The 22,877-nt window shown below is 37.2% G+C and overlaps 1 protein-coding gene across 1 annotated transcript in view; it reads right to left on the reverse strand.

Annotated features, from left to right (window-relative positions):
• Positions 1 to 7,011: 7,011 nt before the first annotated feature.
• PARVA (parvin alpha) overlaps positions 7,012 to 22,877 on the reverse strand; it is a gene marked incomplete at both ends in the record, with an annotated part of 58,500 nt that continues 42,634 nt past the window's right edge. The window contains 8 exons of the mRNA XM_079537035.1: positions 7,012 to 7,088; positions 10,523 to 10,595; positions 11,368 to 11,469; positions 13,089 to 13,157; positions 13,827 to 13,888; positions 15,244 to 15,263; positions 16,326 to 16,384; positions 20,880 to 20,995. Coding sequence (XP_079393161.1) covers positions 7,012 to 7,088; positions 10,523 to 10,595; positions 11,368 to 11,469; positions 13,089 to 13,157; positions 13,827 to 13,888; positions 15,244 to 15,263; positions 16,326 to 16,384; positions 20,880 to 20,995 — 578 coding nt within the window. The remainder of the gene's footprint in view (positions 7,089 to 10,522; positions 10,596 to 11,367; positions 11,470 to 13,088; positions 13,158 to 13,826; positions 13,889 to 15,243; positions 15,264 to 16,325; positions 16,385 to 20,879; positions 20,996 to 22,877) is intronic.

Below are 22,877 nucleotides of genomic sequence, written 5' to 3' on the forward strand. Positions count from 1 at the left end.
TGGGTGAATACCAGTGAAGCTAATTGAGGTAGCTAGACTATCTCCTGTTTGTTGTACTACAATGTTTTGCAGGTGAAGCCCATAAAATTCAGGACAAAATCTGGGACAAAAGCTGCCAGGGCAGATGGTGTGGCTTAGCATTGTGGATTCAAAGCACATACACGTCTTTCCAGCTCTGAGTAATGGGGCTGGGATTGAAGAACGGCATTAAAACTCACCTGTCCTAAGTGTTCCCTGTTGATTAGGCAGCATTTTGGTAGTTTCACCTTTACAAGCAGATTAAAGATCAAACACCTGCTTCCGGATTCATTCCAGTAATTCAGTGGCTAAAAATGTTCATCTGTGGCACTTTACTTGCCTATATTTTTGATTCATTCCAAGTTCTCCACTGAAGCTTCTTCACTAAAGGATCACAACAAAAATACATTTATAAAAAAAATAATGTCAAAAGCTTCTTGAATGCAGCTATTATCTGAAATGCACGAGTTAATTTTGACTATTTAAGCATTCCACTAACATCAGTTAAATTTGAAATCCACAAAACTACCTTGCAAAATTCTGCACTACAACCAGCTGCAAAATCTCAGCTAAAGAGCTCAACACAGCAATGTCAAAGGCACACTTTGCTGTTTTGAGTCAAATATGGCATTTTCCTGACCTGCTGCTGCTAATCCATTCAAGCATATGTTTGCACGGCTGTTTTTGCCAGCCCACTTTCAGCTGTCACTGGCCTCCACAGAAAATAATAATAAACAGTGAGTACACCCACAGGGATGTAACTGAGAGTAAGCTTGGATGCACAGAGAGGTCTGGAAGCTATAAGAACATGAAACCATACAGCCTTCCTAATTTCTTTTTTCATACGTGTAATATACTTCAGCCCCAAAACAACAGCATTGATTTTCAGGTGATATTTTATTGTGCACGATAACAAAGGTTTGAAAAAAAAGCCACAGGAAATATGAGCAATGGAGTGTTGCTTACTTACAGAGTACATAAAACATATTCTGTGAAAGCTACTAATTTCTGTTGAAGGGAGCACATTAATTTAAAGTAAGCATTATTGTGAGGTACCTTGCAAAGTGAATTTTGCAAATGTTTTTTCCCTAAACTTGCACTTGAAATTTAGAAACTTGTATTTACATGACACCAACATTGCTGCAGAGTGTATAGCATTAAACTATTATACAGGAAAATATCTCATTATTACTAAAAGAAATAGGCACACAGAAAGTATCATCAAAATACGAAACATTAGCCCTAGAAAATGTCAAATGACTCAAAAGCTCTTTGGAAAATTTGTGGACGTTGAGGTATGCATTACTTTTGTAATTTTATTGCCACTATTTTCATTTTTCCTGTCATACGATTAAAAAAAACCCCATACTTTCAATCAATTACAACTTTCTACAAAGGACTTATTCTGCCTTTATTTATTTTTTAACTGTAAAGAGAAAATCCACACTGATTCTCACTGCAGAATGGTAGAACTCTAGTAGGTAACAGTGCAGAAAATCCTGCAAGAGGTCTACAAGGCACTGTTCTCTTTCTGAGTGCTTGACATGCATACAGGCCACGTGTGATGGCTGATTTGTAAGACATGAACAACAGAAACTAGATCTAAAGCTAAAATGTAGTGTAATTATTTAATAATAATTAAATATTATATATATATATTTTTATCTAATGAAATAAACTCCATCATTTCTAAAAGCCATTCTGCTTCAAAACATTATGGGCTGCAGAAAGATGTCTGCAAAATTAAACAGATATGAATTTTGAAAGATGCTTTATGAAAACGAGCAAGAACCAAGGTCAACCAAGTAGCACTTAGGTCAACTGATATAGTTTGCCTGAATATAAACCATTCCCAAATAATGTAACCCCCTCTATAAACAGAAGAGACCAAATGCTCTGTTGATTCAATGCCACTGATTTATGTGCCAACAAGCAAGTTGGTCCACTGTCAACACAGAGTAATCCTATCGTGAGCCTGACATGTGTGTATCAGGTGAAATTACACAAGGATTCCTTTGATACAATTTCTCTGGGAAGTCTTGATGGCAACTGGGGAGCTTTTGAAAGAAACCTGGGGAGCTGACCATAAAATACTTAGGATGTCAGATAATTATTCTAACAATGACTTTCTGACATACTCCTTTTTGAAAAAACAAAACAAAACAAAACAAAAAGAACAACCCAGTTTTGTGTGGTTGGCAGAATCCACTGATAGGGAAGGCATGCCCACCTCCAACCACAAAACAAACTTGGCTACCATGGTGCTGCAGTGGCAAATAGATGAATTTCAAGTTCCTTCGGCAGTTTCATGACGTCCCAGCATCAGAAATGTTTACTGCCTTTTTTTCCCCTCAAGACAGGCTAGCATCTGCTGGTTTTCAGTGGGCTCAGCTACTTGTGGGCCTTCATGTGATAGAGCACAACACGCAAACACAGCGGTCTGGAGGATGATGCTCAGAAACCATCATGAGATCTTAAGGCAGTGGCCTGGGTTTAGAAACACAGCCAAAGTATGAGACAGCATCCTCAAGATGAGAGGCTCCCTCTGTGAAACGGGCCTCTCCTGGCGACCGCTGGTATCCTACACTGGCTAAATCTATTGATCTGGATCTATTTAAACAGATTTTAAACTAACCGTAAATAAAACCAGGACTGACCTAAAATGTAAACAAATTCTATCCTAATGTAAACTGAGGGAAATTTTGTATCCATTTGCACGCTGACATACAGTGCTGTGTACTGAGAATAGAAGCATGATAAATGACAGCAGAATATGGCCCAACTACCTTAACATTTTACTTCCCCGCAGGAAGGCGCTGGCCTACACTAACTGTTGAAGAGCCAACTGTCTACAGTAGTACTCTATATTTCTATAATATTCTGTATCGAAGCAATAAATATTAGATATAATCTGTATATTAGATTTCATATTTATCTGATAGCTATTTAAATCTACATTGTCATATATAAGCAGTGACCACTCCTACCTGGCAGCATACACTATTTGCGTGAACGTGTTAAAATCATCACATGGGTTTGTATTTACGTAGGACTCTCCTGGTCAAACAGCAATTTAAACGTACATAAAAAAGGGAATTTGCGCAGAGGTTGGACTTTGTTAAATGTTTCTGTGGTTCCGCATAACATCATTTCAGTATGGGCATTTCACAATTCTATCTCAGTTTTATGTTACTGTTATTATTATTTTAAAGACTGAAAATACAGGTAGAATAGACTTCAAAATCTCCAATAAAGTTATATCAGTACAGCACAGGAATACGTATTTTCAAGTTTAAGAAATAACAGTTTCATTGTTCCTAACCTTTTTCCTCTACATATATAAATCTCCTTTTTACAGAAAGTGCACTCCTGAAAACAAGGACAATCAAAATGTTTTGGCACTGCTGAGATGTGAAAGTGTTTCAACCGAACAGGATCTGCAGAAAAAACATCATGCATTTGTTAATGAACTATTACAATTACTATAATCTAGCTCTGCACATTGCTAACTTCTTACATGTTAAATAGTAAGCTATGTTGAAATTGCTGCTTGTTTACAAATGAGAAACCCCACCTCATTTTCCTCCAAAAAAAGTGGTCGGGTAATTCCTACTGTTTAGCTTCTCAGAAAGATCAGAACTATTAAAGACATCATGAAAATGTTCATTTTCACAGGAGTAAAAATGTCCAGTTATTTACCTATGCAAAATGTAAATAATTGTTACGTTATGTAACTCTAACTTCAGAAACTCAGTTAAAAAACATAGAGGTAACCAAATATTTTGATGAATACTTTTAGAATGCAATTTCTGAGTTCAGAGAATATCCAGGTATTATCCTTTGAACCAAATACTGACTCTCCTTTGCAAAAGCTGATACTTATGGAGATTTATTTATTCACAGAATAATTTCTGTGGCCCTCCGGCACAGTCAATATTGTTATTGACTGTTACCAATTGTTCACCAAAGGCAGAACATAATTGTTGTCTTCCTTTTAAGTTGATGTTGCACAGGAAAGCACTAATTAAAAAAAAAAACAAACCGAACCCCCCCCCCCCTGAAAATTGAAAAAAATATTATGCTTTGTACAGAAATCAACATTCAGGTGTTAATAACTGTAGCTGACAGTACTGCATTTCTTCAGATAAACAACCTCAAGAGCTGATAGATCGCCTGCCTTTCACCTACAGCAGTTCTGCCATAAATGGATGACTTGCAAAAGTTTCCTTTCTACAATACACAAATTTCCAATACTTTTTGCCTCAGGACTTTTTTTTTCCTTAGTGTGTAAGCCAGTATCCCAAGAAACTGTGGTGCACTGGAACACTTCACTTAAGAAGGTATCTAAAACTGACATGAAGACGTCTAATATATGATTAGTTTACTTCTCAGCAGTTTTGATAATTTATACTAGTGTCAGGCAGCCTCTAGAGCTTCTTCATAGAAACATAACTGATGCTTGATAGCAGTCTAAGGAAAGAATTAATTCTCATTTCTCTTTTCAGTCTTTGATAAACTGAAACCAAACAGATAACAGCTTATCGTTGGTCATGATTTAAAAAAAAACAAAACCAACAACAAAAGTATTCTTTATAGACACAAAAAATGACCAACCGACCTTACGCTGCAGCAGTATTTGCAGATGTGAGTAGTTTTGATCTACAAAGGTTGTTCCAAAAGTAATGCCTCCTAGTTTATTATGTTGGCCCACAACATCAGAGGCAGATGATGGTGGGATGGCAGTAGAGGTTGAAGTAGAGGTTCCCACCAATATGCCATTACATTTTCGTGTGTGAGACGGATAGCAGCACAGGGGCAGTCTGACAAAATGGCATCTGACACGGAAGCATGGATGAAGCAGTGGGGGGGAACTGAATTCTTCCATGTGGAAAAAGCCAGCACCAAATGTCACTCACTGTGCTTGTGTCCCAATCACCTCATCCACGAGAGTTGGCAGATTATGACCACAAAACTGTGTACGGAGATGAATGCTGGCTTCAACACATTGAAAATGATGATGGCAACATTAGAGTATCACCAAGCGTGTGCCAGCTAGACCCTATAAATGCTCACAGAGGAACAGAAAGAACACTGCTTACAATATTGTCTGGATCTAGTGAACCAATATGAGGCTGAAGGTGATTAGTTTCTTGGATCATATCGTTATCAGTGACAAGATTTGGTGTCACCACTATAAGCCAGAGTCAAAACAGCACTCCATGAAGTAGCAACATGTGAATTCCCCATCCATGAAAAAGTTCACACGGGTCAAGTGATGTGCAGCGTCTTCTGGGATAGGAAAGGGGTGAGCCTTCCTGATTTCTTGGAACTCGAACAAACAGTCAGCTCTGACAGCCACATCACAACACTGACTAAGCTGAAGGCTCGAACATCCAGAGCTAGGCCAGAGAAGTTGGCAACCTTTCTCTTGCAACATGACAACTCTGGACACCGTATCAGTCTGAAGACTGTGGAATACATTGCCAATATTGGCTGGACAGTCCTACCACAGCGACCATACAGCCTGGATTTGGTGCCTTCTGACTTCCACCTGTTCAAGCCGATGAAAGATGGATTGCATGAGCAACATTTTCTTAGCAATGACACCATGACGCTGTGATACAGTGGGTCAGCTCCACTGGTGCAGATTTTCACAAGCACAGCATGAAGGCTCTTGTTCATTGCAGGTAAAAATGCACAGTTAATTGTGGTGACTATGATGAAAAGTAGAGTTTGGTAGCTGAGAATTTTCTCTATCAAATAGTGTCATGGATGCCTACCTGTGCAACCTATTGTAGGGTACCTGCTTTAGCAGCAAGGTTAGACTTGATGATCTCTCAAGATCCCTTCCAACACTGAGATTCTGTGATTCCGTTATTGTGCTCTTTGTACTGGTTGTAGTTTTCATGGAAATAAATAGGAGACATTACTTTCAGAGCAACCTCCATAAAAGCAGCGTTTTTATATCTGAAAGGGTAGAGGAATGTTTCTGGAAAATAAATATTATTCTTTATGCTGGACATTAGGCAACAAAATCCATTCACCATAACATCAACCAAAGGGATAGATTCTAAAATCTATTTAATAATAAATCTAAACTTATGATGTGACAATTCCATGTTCCAACTATTAAGAGTTGAAAAAAGAAAAATAAGCCAACTTTCTAGCATTTCTATGCTAATAAAACAAATACTACAGGGAAACTGTATCATATACAGGTTTGTGCTTTCCTGAAAATGTGCACTTGGGGAAAAAAACAACAATAAAAAAAGATCTCCTTCATGAACAAAACTAAGTGAACAAGCTGCAAAGCGTACTTAGGAGGAATGCTCAGTACTATATATTTATAGAAGAGCATCACATTTTAATAAGACTGAAGGAAAAAGTAGCCACTTCAGTTTGTACCCATAGAATTCAAGCCTAACTGCACTGAAAATACAAATTATTTAGTACTTGAGAAAGTCTATTCTTTTCAGCTTTCATGTGAAGAAGAGTATTTTACTGTTTCTCCATATGCACATTTTTTAGAATTTCAACGCAATCATTTTATCATGAACCGAAAAGTATTCTTCCTCCCCCCAGATTGGAAAAGACATGTTTCATAAACACTGAAGTAGATGCTTAGTATAGAAACTTCCTATATTTGGCTTCGACAGCTGATCTGAATTAAAGTTAATAAATCTTTTTTTTTTTTTTCCATTGCTGCTCCACCTACTACAAAACTGTAGAGATGGAGTTATTACTGAAACATAGATTCTCCCAGAAGATATCCAAATACCTTCCTCCAAATTTTTTCCATAATTTGTATTAGTTTTACGTAGTCTTAGCTTTAAACCCACTGTGGAAAAAGTTGTGCAAGAGTAGTCAATTAAAGATTCTTCAGATAAATGGTTTAGTTCCTTCTAGGATAACGATGCAGAGGAATATTGGTGAAAAATATGCGAGTTATGACATTTTCTTTGTTAAAACTTCTTTATGTTCCAAATGAATTCTTCACTCCACATTCCTGTATTTGGTAAACAAGTTATATAGTACTCTCAGTGTAGATTTCAAGTCACAATTTACAATATCTAGAAAAAAAGACAGGGAAAAAATTATTAGCAACCTGGTACATCCAAAACATTTTCAGAAAAAAGTGCTTATTCTTCTATTTCCTTTTTCTGCTCAGATCCATATCTGTAAACATAAGAATCATAAAGACAGTAAAAAAAGAATAGAAATATAAATAAAGCAATTTTTAAATTCAAAAATCAAAAATCATTTTTTCAACCACGTTTAGTTAAGGTTACAAATACCTTAAAGTCACTAATGTAGAAATGCAACCAAATTTTCAAGGCCTATAAGATAAAAACTGTACCTAGCTTCATATATACTGACAGGACTAAATCTTCAGTTAGTTGTGGCCAAAATAATCTCAAAAAAATTATCAAGCAGTAAATTTTTTCTCATACATAAGGATTACAGGACACTGGGCTGTAATTTCCATTACTAGGCCTAATTTTGTCAAGATAATTAGAGGCAAGGCTAAAATTTCTACAGGATCTACAGAAACTAGATGTGTAAGTGCCCCTTGAAGACATTTTAGAAAATGCTTTAGTTAAGCTGATGTACATGGCTGAATCAGTCCTTGGACACTCAACATCTAAAGTAAAGGATTCATGCAGAACAAAAAGTTAATGAATACCTGCTGTTTCCAAGGGAAGTTGTTGAGAAAGTCAATATTATTTCACAAGAAATCTATAAAACAAACTGACATGTACCATTGCAGCAGGCTATATTCATGCTTCAAGGGATATTTAATCTCAAATAGGGTCTTAGGAATTACCCACCAGAAAGGCTCCTTTCTTTTTGACAACTGTACAGGAACTCAGTCTCCTAGCTTTGGTCCTTAGAGCTAGCCATGAAGGTGTAAAGCTGCTGGTGTGCATACTCTCACTATTTTCAAAGCTTCCAAGGAAACCCATTAAACTGTGTATGTAATCACCAGATGACTTTACCAGTTTTGCCATTATATCCACCTTTGCTGATGTTTCTCGCAGACAGTGAAGGGGTTATACTTGGAAGAATGAATTCAATCAAAGCCATGTATGCTGTTCCAAACCATGCTGTGAAAGGCTAAAGACACCAGGGCTGCTCTGAAAGTAATGTCATTACATTGACCCACAATGTCAGAGGCAGATGTTGTTGGGACAGCAGTAGAGGTTGAATCTTTCCTTTCTGTTACATGCTGTTGCCATGTGACGGATGGCAGCAGAGGGGCACTCTGACAAAATGGTGCCTGACACTGAAGGGGAAAAAACTTCACTCACTGACATTCAAACAACACTTGCTGAATGTGTATGGAGACCAAAGAGCAGAAGTGAGCACACAGAGGTGGTGGGTGGTGCATTTCAGCAGCGGCAACAGAAGGTCATCTCCACTGGTGCAGACTTTTACAAGCGCAGCATGCAGGCTGTTATTCGTTGCTGGTAAAAATGCACAGGTAATTAATGGTGGTGACTATGTTGAAAAACAGTGTACTGAAGCTGAGAATTTTCTCTGTCCAATAGTGTTATTGTGCTTTCTGTAACTGTTGTACCTTCCATGGAAATAAATAGGAGGCATTACTTTTAGAGCAGCCTACGTATTAGCCATATGGCAAAATGACATCCATGGATAAAGATTGAAAACAGACAAACCTACGTTTCTTGATGAGATTATGCACGGTCATGAAATCATGGCCAAAAAGTTTTGTGATTCTTAGTAAATCAGATAAAAAAATGCTTGCTACAGAATGAAGAAAAAATGCCAAAATCTACAGGAAAGGCATTTTGTCCCACAACATCACATTATACTTTGTAGTACTGTTTGCACATAGTTCAGAAAGTTTCTTCTTTCATGCCAGAAATGAGCTGCATAACGCTCTCATTTCCTAACATAGAACTTCAAATGAATGAAGAGATACATTCTGTATCTCTTCACAAGCCTTTGAAAAAATTACCAGATGATTCCATCACCAGAACAGAATTCCAGAGAAAGGCCCACAGCAAAAAGCAAAGTGCTCCATGAGAAAGAAAGATTTATTTCCATTGCTAATTGTGTTTGACGTGTATAACGTTTTACTGGTTACAATTTTCAAAAAGCAGAATTTCAGCTTGGCTTTGATTTACACGTTTCAAGAAGTAGTCTGAAAAGCTCAAACTGCAAATGAATTTGTTATAGACTCAGTAAATTAATGTTCTGGCCATTTTTAAAGTAAAAGGTCATGGAAAGCTTTTTAATACTCTTCCAATTATATTGCAAACAAGCCAAATAAACTGTTGACCCCATAAAAATCATTGGTTTTCATACTCATTTATTCAGCCACATTCTTTTTTCCACTAAATATGTTTTTCATATTCTGAAGCACTTTTCAGCATTTTTTTCCCCCCCAAGAACCTCAAAGAAACAGTGTAGGAATTTAAAGAGTATTTAGTCTATGCATTTGGGGTAAAATTCTTTTCAATGCTCTTTTGCTCACTGGAAATTTTAAGTATGGGCATTATGCCCAGTGTAACAACACATAAAACAGAAGTGCTTTTCCATTCACATTGGGCAGGAAGTTTCGTATTAAGCATTTCAATAATTGCACAAGAAATGTCTTATATATGCTGAAATATCCTTATGGCTTGATTTATACTGGAAAAATTAGCTGTCCCCTGGAGCAATAAATACCCCCACAGTTAAATGCCATAAGAATTTTAAACCTCCACAGGAACAAGGGATCACAGATATTCTCTGTTTTACTTGGATCTCTAGATTTCGCTGTTTTCCTCTTCTCTTTTTGACTGTTTCAATCACAGAAGTTTGTGACACAGTCACCACTGCTGCAGTTAAGTATGATTGTGAAGCAATCAAGAGAAGTGATGAAGTAGGCTGGGTAGATGCAGATTTAATGCATAGGTGGCATAAGCTCAGTCCTCAGACATAATTCTGTGCACATGCCTGCTGATGTCACAATTTGGAGGTCAGGAGGGATGAAAAAAGAGCAGAACAGAGCAGAAATTGATTAACTGTGTCAGAATCTCCAGTGTCCTGAATATAAGAAGTCGAAGCATCAGTTTCTATCATTCCTGAGGAAATAATGATCCAGTATTACGGTAGGACAAATACATTAATTATTGTGGTAGGTAACCTGCAGCACCCAGCTACCACCATTGGGAAGGGCTGCATATCCAGCAAGCCCATGGCAAGAACAACAGAAATCATATGAGTGCCTCACACTACAGGGAATCAAGGGTCTTATATACAGCCTGAAAAGCTGGATTTAAATCTTGTATTTATATAAGTGAAGAGGAGTGGAATCGTGGTCCTGCTGAGGTCAGCAACAAAACCTTCACCTTCAGTCACCTGAGCACTTCAAAATGTGCCTCAACTTTCTCTACCTCATTCACATTTTAGCCTTTATTTAGCTGTAACAAAACCCTATGAGATCTGGATCTAACACAATTTTTTTAAAGAGGTGCAAAAAAAGTAACATAGATACCTTCTGGTCTAGGCTTTGGTTTTTCCAATCCACCATCTTGCATTAGCTCAAATGCAAAGGACACATTGAGGACCTGGTAATATGATACAGGCAGTTGTTATTATGATCTATACACAGTATACTAAAAAAGGTCAAATCAAGATGCATTTAAAGCTGCAAATCTATATGCTGGGAAGGAAAAAAAAAAATCAAACATGCATATATCAATTTGGACAATCCTTTATTTTGTTTTTGTTTTGTTTTTTTTCTGGGTGGTGAAAGTGTTTCAGAAATATAAAAGTAACTGAAAAGTAGCATGTGAACTAACATTACACATACAAAAAACAGTCCTCCAAGTTTACAAACTGGAACATGATGGCTTATGTAGTGTGCATCTTAGATAGCTGAATTGCTTACAAAGCAACAGACATCAGGGTAATGGTTAGTCTTAAAATGATACATAGTACATACATGTCTTCAGGCTTTCAAAAAATATGAAACTTTTGAAATGTCAAATTCTTTGATGTTGGGCTCAAAAAAAATCAGTCCTGTCCTCAATTTGTGTATAATTTTAAGGCACACTACAGCTGGCTCAATGACAGCATCACACAATGGTTGCCAAAATCAGTTAATATTTGCTAGACACCCTATCAGTAATATAATTTTCCCTTTTATTCTGAATAAGTATCAACACTGAGATTTTGAAAAATGCTTGGAAATGGTTACCAGTTCAGCCCTGTTCTCTTTGGTTTTCAGCTATCAACATTGAACCTATACAGAAAAGTCAGTATCATCCCTAAAACAATAGGTATGTTTGCTTAGATGGTTTTTGTTTTGTTTGTAAGAGAAAAATGAAATCTCATTACCTTTTGTTCAAAACTATCCGGAGTCAAGAAAAAGCTGTGGAGAGGAACAAAATAGCCTTCTAGGAGACCCATTAGCAGCACTAAGTACACACCATCTGCAAACTGTAAAAAAGACACTTCTCAGTATTTTTTCTGAATACACACACAGAATAAAGTTTCTGTAGAAAGCAATGGTCAGCAACTTTGACCTGTGTCTTTGTTTTCTATTCTGCTAGTTGCAGGAAATCAGAACAACCACCTTTCAAGCTACAAATTAGCACACGTTCTCTGAGCAGAGAAAAGCAGAACGAAGGTGCACTGATGACTGCACTGAAGTTCAGTATGTTGAAGAAAATAAAGGAACAAAGAATTAAAACTTCCATGTTACACACTCATCTCTATCTAAAAATTAGTAACATTCATGAGACTTTGTTCAAGGCATCTCACTCGTAACCCTGTGGCATTAAGTCTACCATAATCAAACTCTGAGATACCAGAAGCAAACTATTACCTGAAGGGAGTTTGGAAGCGAGGTGGGTGTCAGTCTCTTTTCTCAGATGACAAGCGATAAGTCACAAGGAAATGGCCCCAACATGTTTTGGAGGGATTTCAATTGGACAAAAGGAAGAACTTTTACACAGAAAGGATGGCCAGGTGTTGGAACAGGCTGCTCAGGGAAGTGGAGGAATCAGCTTCCCTGGAGGTTCTTATCAGGATGTGATGCTAAGGGACATGGTTTAGTGGTGGCATTTTTTGATCCTAAGGGCCCTTTCCAATGTAATTGATTCTATCATTCTATCTTCCTGAGGTAGCTTATTTTGTTTCAACTGATAGAAATAGAATCTCTCACCTTAGAGAGTACTATTTTGGATAGATGCTTAAGGTGTTTCCAGGCATGTTTGAATAACACATTTTTTTCCCCAAAATTAAACAATGCAATATGCACGCACAGTAACACTTTTCTGAAAGCCCTTTCCATCTAAAGCTCAATTTTACCTTTAAAAAACCTCTATCAGAGTGAAAGTTATTCAAATAAACCAGAGATTCTTAATAGCACGTATCAAGACATTAAATAAAGCCTGTTGTGAAGACACCAGTTTTTTTCTAGTGTGGGTAGCCTCCTTCCTGTCTGACCTCCTGCTGCAGTTGTTCATATAAGGATTTTTTAATACCACAGAATAAAAGCTTTTCTTTTAGCTTCTTTCTAGCCAATTTAGCATCTGAGAACAGGAAAAGAAGACCATGGACCACATTATTTCTGTAGCGCAATCAAGCCTGCAGCTCAACTGTACAGCTGCCTATACACTTGAGCAGCTTCTGTCTCAAGAATTCATCTTACTGAATAGAGCCATTGTAATCCCATGAGATTACTTGCTAGTGTAAAGGTAGGCAGGAAACAACTGTTCATCTTGAAACTGTTTCAAACCAAGCAGACGGAGCCTCTCCTGATGAAAACAGGCACAGGTTCTTCTTACAGCACTTAGCAGCACCCAAGAGGTAGCATCTGCTAACTAATTTTTATGCTAATTAAAGTACAAAACCGTTGCCCTTATGATTTCTCTGCTTAACTGGTGAGGGTTCTCCTCATATGAATATATCTAAAACTGGAGGGTTTCCCACTGAAATAACATCTCAGAGCCTGATCAATAGCAATTCAGTTGTATTTCTGCATAAAGCTGGGGGCATAGTGCATTACACAGTGCAAGTGACCCTCTCCTTCAACAAAAGCTATAAAATCCTACCTGGGTCTCCAGTTCAGTGACCTCCAAATTCAATTTGTTGAGATGCTTGTTCACAAATGTGATGAGAGTCTGAAACGTGAAAACAGTTTAGTGAAGGTCTATTCAGTGGGGCACCTGTTCCAGACGCAGAGTATGCAATCCACTCAGAGCAGAACTTGTAAGAGCAAGGAGGCTGCAGTACAATTATTTTCTTAGATTTTAAAACTGAATTATGAGATTTTTAATTTTTTTTTTTTAAAGAATGATAAATTGAAATAAAACAAACACAATATATATGAATAAAAAAATCACTGCTACAATGCAACAGCTTCAAAAAAAAAAATCTTGTGGCAGACTGTAGGGAAGTGGATGAATTGGACTTCACTCAAATCTGACAAGAGCCCAAATCCTCCAGGTCAGGCTACTGGCAGCTGTAAACTGCATAGCTTTTGGTGTCAGTAAACCCGATCAACCCAGCTGGGTTTTAATCAACATGCACTTTGTGAGAATTTCTTTTTGATGGAAACTTTGAGAACTTCATCTTTTTTTGCGCTCCAAATTTAAGTTCATGTTGCTAAATACTATCAGAAAGAAACATTATAGTAATGAATTTCTATTTTTGTTTTCAGCAGAAAGTTTAATTGTATTTAATGCATGCAAATGATGTCTATTTTATATTATATACATACGCACACACTACATAAACACACACAAGCATGTAGACACATGCTGTACTTATTAAAATAGAATCCTTCCAACCTTCTTTACTACGCTGAGCTTGTCTGGAGCATGGTCAAATAGCGTGTCAAATGCATCTCTTTCTGAAAAACATTCAGAGATGTTAATACACTTCGAAGCACTTGTCCAAATACATTAAATACTTGATAAACACTTGATTAAGCACACACTTGTTTAAGACAACAGAATCAATAAAATGTTTCAATACAGTCTCTTTGTATTCCAAGTACTAAATATTTTGCATATTTCTCTCTTGCTTCAGGCTGCTTGTAATTTATTCTCTATTATTTAGAGAAAGCACTATTTTCAAGTACAATTTGGGCTGCTTAATAACCCTGTTTCTCAAAAAATGAGCAGAGTAGAATATTTATGCATTGAACTTTATACAGGGAGCAGGGAGCTGAAGTAACCAACTTATTTTGTTCAGAAGAATATGACTTTACATCTGGAGTTACTACAGAGGAAAATTTTCCCTGGGGCCACAATATGCATATATCGCTCAGCTGACTGCTGTGTTATTAACCACCTCAGGCAAGCTTACAACTACACAGCTGTAAAGAACTCTTTTGCATAGATGTTCTTGGACCATTCTGATATGCAATTTAGGATAGGGTTAGCAGGACAGGCTTAAACCTAAAGTAAAATGACTACAACAGTACGGTGGTTACCTTCTGAAGGAAAAAAAAAAGAAAAAAAGAAGAAGAGCAATTGCCATTTGGACAACACAAGTGATAGAGAATGACAAAAAATTGCATTTGTATTCTTCAAAAAAATGCTAAGAGTAAATCTAAAGGCATTCGTAGAAGGCAGACTATAGGAAGTAAGGCTGCTCTCAGATATCATGGGAAAATGGCATGCCTCCAGTCTTTAACTCAGCAGTAAGGCAACGACTGAGACAATATAAGAAATAAATGTTGAATTCTTGGTGGGTGTCCATCTATGCTCCTCAGATGATTGTGTTGTGCTGGCCAGGCATTTGGCCAGTCTCAGTACTAACCATGAGACTTACTGGCACAGAAATACGCTGAAGAATGACCCTAAGTCATTTAAGAGTAAAGTAGGTAATGGATACAAGAATGCCAACATGTTCACCAGTGAGTTTATCGTAAGATATCATTTCATATTACGCTGGGAGATTATGATCATTAATATTATTTCAATAATGTTCTGGAGGCTAAACTGTAAAGCGTCTGCAAACTAGCACAAGCTGAGAAGTACTGAAATGTGTTTTAAAGATGATCACATTGATTTTAATGCTTTTCTCCCTTTGTTAACTGTCAGAACAGTCTGTGGCAGATATATTCATATCTGAATCAGATCAATTAGAAATCCTCTACTTCCTTGCAGATTAATCAATTCCATTCATTCCATCCACTCGTTCCAGAACTGATGTATTCTTTGGATGACTTAAGAAGATAACAATCACATATGAACTTACCATGTCTTCCTGAAAATGCCCTGTGGAAAACAAAACAAAACAAAACAAAACAAAAAGCAGTTAAATATGTAATCCACTTGCAGACACTGTACTGCAAAATAAAACAGTGTATGTGGTCAGATCTTCAGCTTGGTGAAAACTGGAGGAAATTCATGGGATTAAGAAAATCCTCATCAAGTTATCCCAGCTGAGACTTTGGATTAGTCTGGAGTAAATCAGCATAATATCTCCTGGATTCACAGAGTCTCATAGGAAGGCCAGTTCGCAGATTTCCTACTGCTGAGCGACCAAATCAACATACCTTGCCTCAGTAAAGACGACATTTTCATGTTGATTTGGTGAAAAACTTTCCCTTTGCCTTAAATGCATTTATCACAACACCTGCAATACAATTCCAGCCAGGACAGTGCTTGGACTGCATTCTTAATAACTACAGCATTTTGCTTCAGTGGCACTCTCTCATAAATATTGTGCATATATAAATCTAAAGTTTAATAAAAAGTCATTAGTCTGAATTCTCTCCAATCTATTAGGAACATGGATATTCTTCTACTATTTTCTGTTGGTTTGGAATAACTTTTCTGCTATGAGTTGCTTGGTGAGATGACACATAACAGAGACTAACACTATCATTTTTCACATCCCCGAAGACCAAGTGGCTCAAAAAATAAAAGTCATATTGCATTCCAAAGAATCTAGTTCTTCTTTATCAAATAAATACCAATATGAAAGAATGAGACATATTTTTGTATGTTTCAAGGCCTTTTGAATACAATAATAAGAAAAACAATAACTATGGAAGTAAATAGCAATAAATAGAAAATACATAAATTTTGAATATCTTCACCCTTCTCTATTATCTTGGTCTCCTGCTTTTAGTTCCCCAGCTCTGTGTTTCCACACCCTTTTGTATTTTTAGATGCATGTCTGCAGCCCTTGCAAAGGCTAAAGTACAATTACTGGCTGATGCATCATCTTCCCTGGACCCCAATACCAAAATCTAAATATCAGCAAATGCTTGAATTTCTGAGAAGCATCTGCGTTCAATTACTGAACTGCTGGCAAAAGCGGTGTTGACATACTCGGTGTTACCAGTTATTTCCTCTTGGACTTGTCGAGACTGGAGGATTCCTTCTCGTTTCTGGAAGAAATAAAGAAGGATATCTTAATGGTTAGGGTACAGTAAAAATGTAGTTGTGATCTACAAGTGCCATCAGGTAAGAAATCTACGGAATAAGAACCGCTTTTTTTTTTAAAAGCAAACTTGCAGTAATATATTATTTCACCTTGGAATTATTTCAGAAAACTCTCTTGTACAGTAACAAGAAACTTGAAACTCCACCTGTAGAAGGAAGTATTTCTTCTCTTCATTGTTCTTGACTCACTTTTCTTTCAAGGGCCCCAATTCAGCGAGGTATTTGAAACACTTAAGCGCATATGTAAGTACTTCAGTAGATTTATTTCTTAGTGAGTTGAATTAAACCTTATATTTCAAGGAATACTTTGGCAGATGGTGCCCATGCTTCGTCTTTGGTAAAATCTTGCTCTTAAGCTACCTGTTCTTTCTGCCTTGCTCATGCACTTCTTTTTTTTCACCTTGGTCTTTTCTTTTCCTGACTACTTTCCACACAAAGGGCTCTATTTGCTTGTGATGGAAAACCAAAATGGAGGATAATCCATTTACAGTGTGCTCCAGAACCTACTCATCATGGTGTTAATATATGCTTTAGCTCCAATGCTCTTTTGATGTGAGAAGCCCTTCATATGTGGTATTTAGAATCCCGTGTCTAGAAGCTGTGCACAAAATGGCAGAAGCCAACTCAAATGGTAGCAATTTGAGTCAGTTGGAAAATGAAGTAGTTGAAAAAATTTCACACTGTTTCCAGGATGCTGACTACAGTCATCTGGTAGTGGCATACATACCACACATATGTTTTGCTTCTCTTTGTGTTCTTTCTGTTAATTCTATTCACTGAAATTAGCAAAATTTTGCAATACAGAAAGAAAAGCCAGGCCATTGCTGACGACTGCATGTAAAGTCTAGACATTAGGCAATTTATTCATGATTCTTCACTCCTTGCCATACAAGGAAATAAGAAAAATAAACTTATGCTGGTCCCAGACTTGTCTTCTATGTGGAAAAAAGGAGAATAACAATTTGGAAAAATCCTTCATGGCATGTCAACTGGAGCTATTGCTCTTCCTTGCTTTGGAAAAGATAATACACGCCCCACCAGAGGCAGCCTTGGGTTAATGACGTGCTGAGGATTTGGCCGGGCTCGCAAGAAAGCCGCACATAGCAAACTCTCGGTCACGTCAGACTGGTACTTCAAATAACCTCAACTGTCCTTCTAGATAGGTGATACAGTTTCAGGGGGTTTCCTTCACCTTTTTTAAAGCTCCGTTACTAAACCTCTTGCATATGGTTAAAACACTTTTAAGGAGGAACTTTAAACATAAAAACAGAGTGGAGTCCAGTGTATTACAGACTGAAAGAGGAGACACAGATCAGCTGCTGAGATTCCTATCCCTTCCATCACATATCTTGAAAGTCTGAAGAAAAACTGCATCATCTAGGACTACACTCACCTCCAGGCTGTGCAGAGAATAAGCATTTGAAGTCAAAGTTACAATCTAGCTCAAATTAGAATTACATTCTGGTTTGTGTTTTTTTTTTTTTCCTTTGATGCAGAGTGAAAGGAATTTTTCTGTTTCCTCCTGATGATGATTCTGATGTGCCAATGATGTGTTTTGGAGCAAAAGCCCCATCACTCTACCTTCCTGTGACTAAGTACCACAGTAATGGCAACTGTACTTCTCAGTGCCCTGTCTGCTTATACAAGGAAGAAAATGGCTTCTAATACATTGCTTTCCCTCTGCAAATGTGCAACATGACCTAAAGCCTTTTTTAATATTAATAGAAAACATATTTCACTTTTTGATAACTAGTGTTAATATGAATAAGAATTCTGCATTCTGATTTTATTGTTGATAAAAAAGTAAAAATAATTACATTATTGGAGTTTCCAGGTTCCCAAATATGAGATGCATCTGTTGGATACTTGAAAAACTTTATTTGGATAGGCTTAGCATTTTGCTCCCTCCCAGCTGAAAGACTCCACTAAAGGCCAAGACCTTCCTACTTACGTATTGTCTGAATTTGGTAGCTGAATGTAGAGCAAACAAATAAAAAACACCTGAAAGCTAGGTAAGAAATGGAAAGGGTCTCTTCATTTGCCTTTGCATCAGCTGTACATAATCAGTTTTCTATAAGCAATGGCTAGCTGCTTTGTTGCCCCGACTGCTCTACAAATGCATTCTTACAATCTCTCACTCACACAATCTGTCATTTAACCATTGAAGGATGGCATAACTAATTAGCTAAAGAAAAGTAAAAAAAAAAAGCAGCAAGATCCAGCTCTCCACAAATTCTCTCAATTGTTTCAGCAGACAAGATCAAACAAAGTCTGGGCTTTGTTCAGAGTTACTCATTCTATCAGTCTAGAAGGAAAGGAAAGCAATATAACAAAATAGCTACAAAAGATCCAAGTACCAATTTTTCACAAATCAGCTTAGCACACGTATTTCATAGCAGTCCCATTGCTAACAGTTTTTTTTAAAGAACAGCCAAAGGAAACAGAAGCTTTCGTAAGAACTGTGCTGGTTACCTGTTGGATATGAGCAGAGTTTTTGTTTCAGAAATATCTTTCTGCTTCACTAAGCTACATCCAGCCAACACAACCCTTACATTTGGTGCATTTCTACACCTAATGAAATACTAACTGAATTAAGGTAGTCTTCCTTTTTTTCTCCTACTCCCTTTATCAATTGTATACAGTTGAATTTAAAATCAGCTAACAGAGTCTGCTGAGCTTCCTTAGGCACGACCTTACTTTACAGGATGTATGAGAGTTTAGAACATCAAGCATACAAGCCTGAACATCAAATTATGCCTTATGTTCTGCTGATTGCTGATTAAAATTTTCATTGAGTTCATGGTGATGAAAAATACAGAACCAATCCCAAAGGATATGAAAGGTGGACTTAAAAAAATAAGAAAACACCCTCCATAAAATAGAAATGAAAAACGTCTCGAAGAAAAACAAGTAAGAATAATGGCCACCACCCTCTGTTAATAGGAATCAACACAGCCTTGGAGTTCAACTGGCCGGCTTTCATCAAGGACTGGCTCTGCAGCGAGAAATCTTCAGCAGCATAACTTATTTTGGTGCAACTGCTCCAAGTTATTTTGGTGCAACTGCTCTCTGCAATCTGCTGGCGCCTGAGCTACCGCTGTGTAGCTAAGAGGCAAAGCACTCAGCCAGATTCTCCCACTACTTATTGTTTTTAAATTGGTTTATCTCTACTGACTTCAGTGGATTTGCTGTTGAACTACATTAGCCTATTAAACAAGAGGAGAATTATGTCCATCGATTTCAATGGGAGTTTGGTCTGGACATACAGAGTGACAGCAGAATGCAAGATCTGGCTCTTTATTTAAGGACTACAATGTTCTTTTTTAGTTTCTTATCCCAAAGATGCCCTGGCTGCTACACTTTTGGTGCCGTAAGTTGTTTTTACTAGAACTCTGAGATAAACCAGGATGATAAATATGTTTATAATATTTAAAGGAAAATGTTTGAGAATGTTCCTCTGAAGCCTTAGATGCATAACTGTGTATTTCCTGGGCTTCACTGCCATCCACTGAGGAGAAACCCAACAAGTAGAATCTGACAGTCAGTGAATGCATCGCTGATCATCTATCAGAAATTCTCCTTCAGATTCCCCCCTAAATTACAAAATCTGTCTGATGTGAATCCTGAAAAAAGAGGAGTAACTTTCTCAAATTTGACACTTATTTTCAGAAAGCAATACTTGAGAAACGGCGCACTGCAGCTGATTGTTCAGCACTACATTAGTTAAAACACAAATAGTGACAGTTATGGCGTGAAAAGTAAAGACAAAGTTAGCTGGAGGAAAAGAAAAGCAAATTAAACAGGAAGAGGCCAAACAAGATAGAGCAAGCACAAGCCCAACTGAAACCAAAATAGTAAACAGAATAACATAAGGAGTTTGGATGGATGTGGCTCTAATAAGAAGACTGACTGACACAAAAGATTTAGTTGATGGGGTTTTTTTGCATGCTTACGAGAAAGCCAAGACTGTAATCAGACTAAATTAGCATGCACAATGCTGAAAAAGAATATTTAGTCACCTCACATGAATCTAAATGTAATAAACAGTGACAATTCATCATTGAGCGCCAAGAAAGATTTTAATCTCTACACAAGTGAGAATATTGCCAAAAAATGGGAAAAATAGATATTCAAGAGATCATACTGTGTGATAAGTAAATATATTCCAACAATAAGAACACTTCATGTATTTTTAATGTCAGAGCCTGGCCACTTCAAAACATGACATTCTGAGCCACAATTCAATCTGGGAAAGCACTTCTGCCTTTCTGTGGTTAAAGCAATGTCAGCAGGGAAGATGCACGTGTGATTCTTGTCAGCCAAAGAGATATACAATATACACATGTATGCCCAAACAGAAACTCTAGATGTCTTTTTCGAAGGAAAAACCCCTTATTCTATTTCCCAATGCTGTGAGGAGCTGTTTAACACCTCTCTTACCTGCACAACAACAACCTGAATGGACACATGATCTGGAAGTCTGATTGGTGCTCGAAAGTACTGCGATAACGCAACCAGAAGATGAAGTATTGCTACCAGACTTTTAGCATGAACAGCTGAAATAGATATTAAAAGCACAAGTTACAAAATGCAACATTACTAGAGCATGCATTTTTACTGTTTAGGATGCAGGGATTATGGGACTCTCTTCCGCTTCCCACCTGGAGCCAGGGGCACTTTTAAGGAAACTTTCCTTTATTTTCCTCCTGCTCAAAAAGTCATGTGAATGCAACCCAGTCAGTAATATTTGTCAGCACCAAAGCATCAGTTTTTGCAACATGTCTGGATGCCATAGACTAGTGTAGACGGAAATCTAAAGCTAATCCAAAAGCCAGATTTCATGTATGACAGCTTCAGTGATGTCTACAAAATCTCCTCGACTTTCCTTTTATTCCCTTTACTTCAATAAGGATTTATGGACTATCAGAAAGATATTTTTGTATTCATAACATGCACTTATTCATTTGTAAGTGTCACAAAGTCTGCAGGATAATAAACGAGCCTATTTTGGCAGAAGCCCTAAGCAATAACTTACTAAACTCAATGACTCAAACATTCCTCCATGAAGTTGTTACAGTTCTTGTTATTTGAAGCTTTTTCACAGCAGGTTTCATATGGGTAGTTAACACTAACATGACTTATAAGATATCAAAAACTGTACTGTAGGAAATTTTTAATCAGGTATCAATCCACTGACATAAAAATGAATCTTAATTCTAATTCTTATTACTCTTTCACACGCCTCTTTTTTTTTTTTTTTTTGCACTCATAGTCTTCCCCAAAGTAGTAGTCCAAAACAACTTTTGATAGCCACAGTACAGTGAACTTAACTATTTTATGTATGAACTAACCAATAACTACTACCTTACTTCATTTTAAGGTAAGATCAGATTCACTCACATACTATTCATTATCTTCCAGCACAAGCCTCAATTATGCAGCAGAGATTTCACCACCTACCATACATATAAAATGTGATATCACTGTCAAATTCTGCTGGGGTGCCAGTGGTAAGGGATGAAGTGCTTTAGCAGAATGCTACAAGATGTCTGCCTGCCTAGCATCGATGTGTGCTACAGCTGGCTACAGCTGCTGCAGTCTATCTTCAGCTCTAAAACACATGTAAAACTTCAGTTTAAAACTGGAAGTTAAATCAGCAGGCTGTTCCAAACACCCTGTATCCAGCTGTATAACAGAAAATGGGGAAAAAAAAAAAAAAAAAAAAGTCCCAAACCAGAGAGAAAGGCTAGAGAGAGAAGAGAAGAGGAGAGGAAACTCAGAGGGAAGATACAAAGGAGAAAGTCAAATGTTCACTCCTCCTTCCTGGAGCCCTTTCTTTCCCTATCAAAGAGTGGTTGTAACTAGAACATGTGCCACAAAACAGTTCAGCTCAAGACAAGTATTGGAAACAGCTACATGCTGATCCAGGTGTTTACTAGGGTAAAAACTTAAAAAAGATTAAGTGGCTTAATTTTCCAACACTGTTGATAACCTGCTTTCTTCAGCACATATATATTGTGTTAATCATTTCTATGTAGGTACTCCTAAGTTCATTTAAAATACAACAGAACAGGAATGGTATAGCACTAATATAATGAGGCAATAGTATAGTAGTAGTATAGAAGTAGTATAGCGAGCACTAATATAGAGGAGAGTTTTGTAATCAAAAGCAGTAGCTCAGATTTTGTCCTCAACAACCAAAAATATCAATATATAAGCTGTACATCTTATACAAATGCAGCAGACCTGGATCTACCTCTTCCTCAGCACTCATGCATTTACCTGCCCCTTTCAAGAAACCAAGTTAGTAACAGAAAACTTAAGGTGGTATGCAGATGGAGTTAAGAGCAGAAATAAGGTATTTCCCCTAAAGAAAGTTCAAATTGGAGGCTGAGCAGAAGGAAAGAGAGCAGAGTGTACAGCATGTGCTCTCTCTTT

The sequence above is a fragment of the Tetrao urogallus genome, assembly GCF_951394365.1.
Source record: "Tetrao urogallus genome assembly, chromosome: 6".
Taxonomy (NCBI): domain Eukaryota; kingdom Metazoa; phylum Chordata; class Aves; order Galliformes; family Phasianidae; genus Tetrao; species Tetrao urogallus.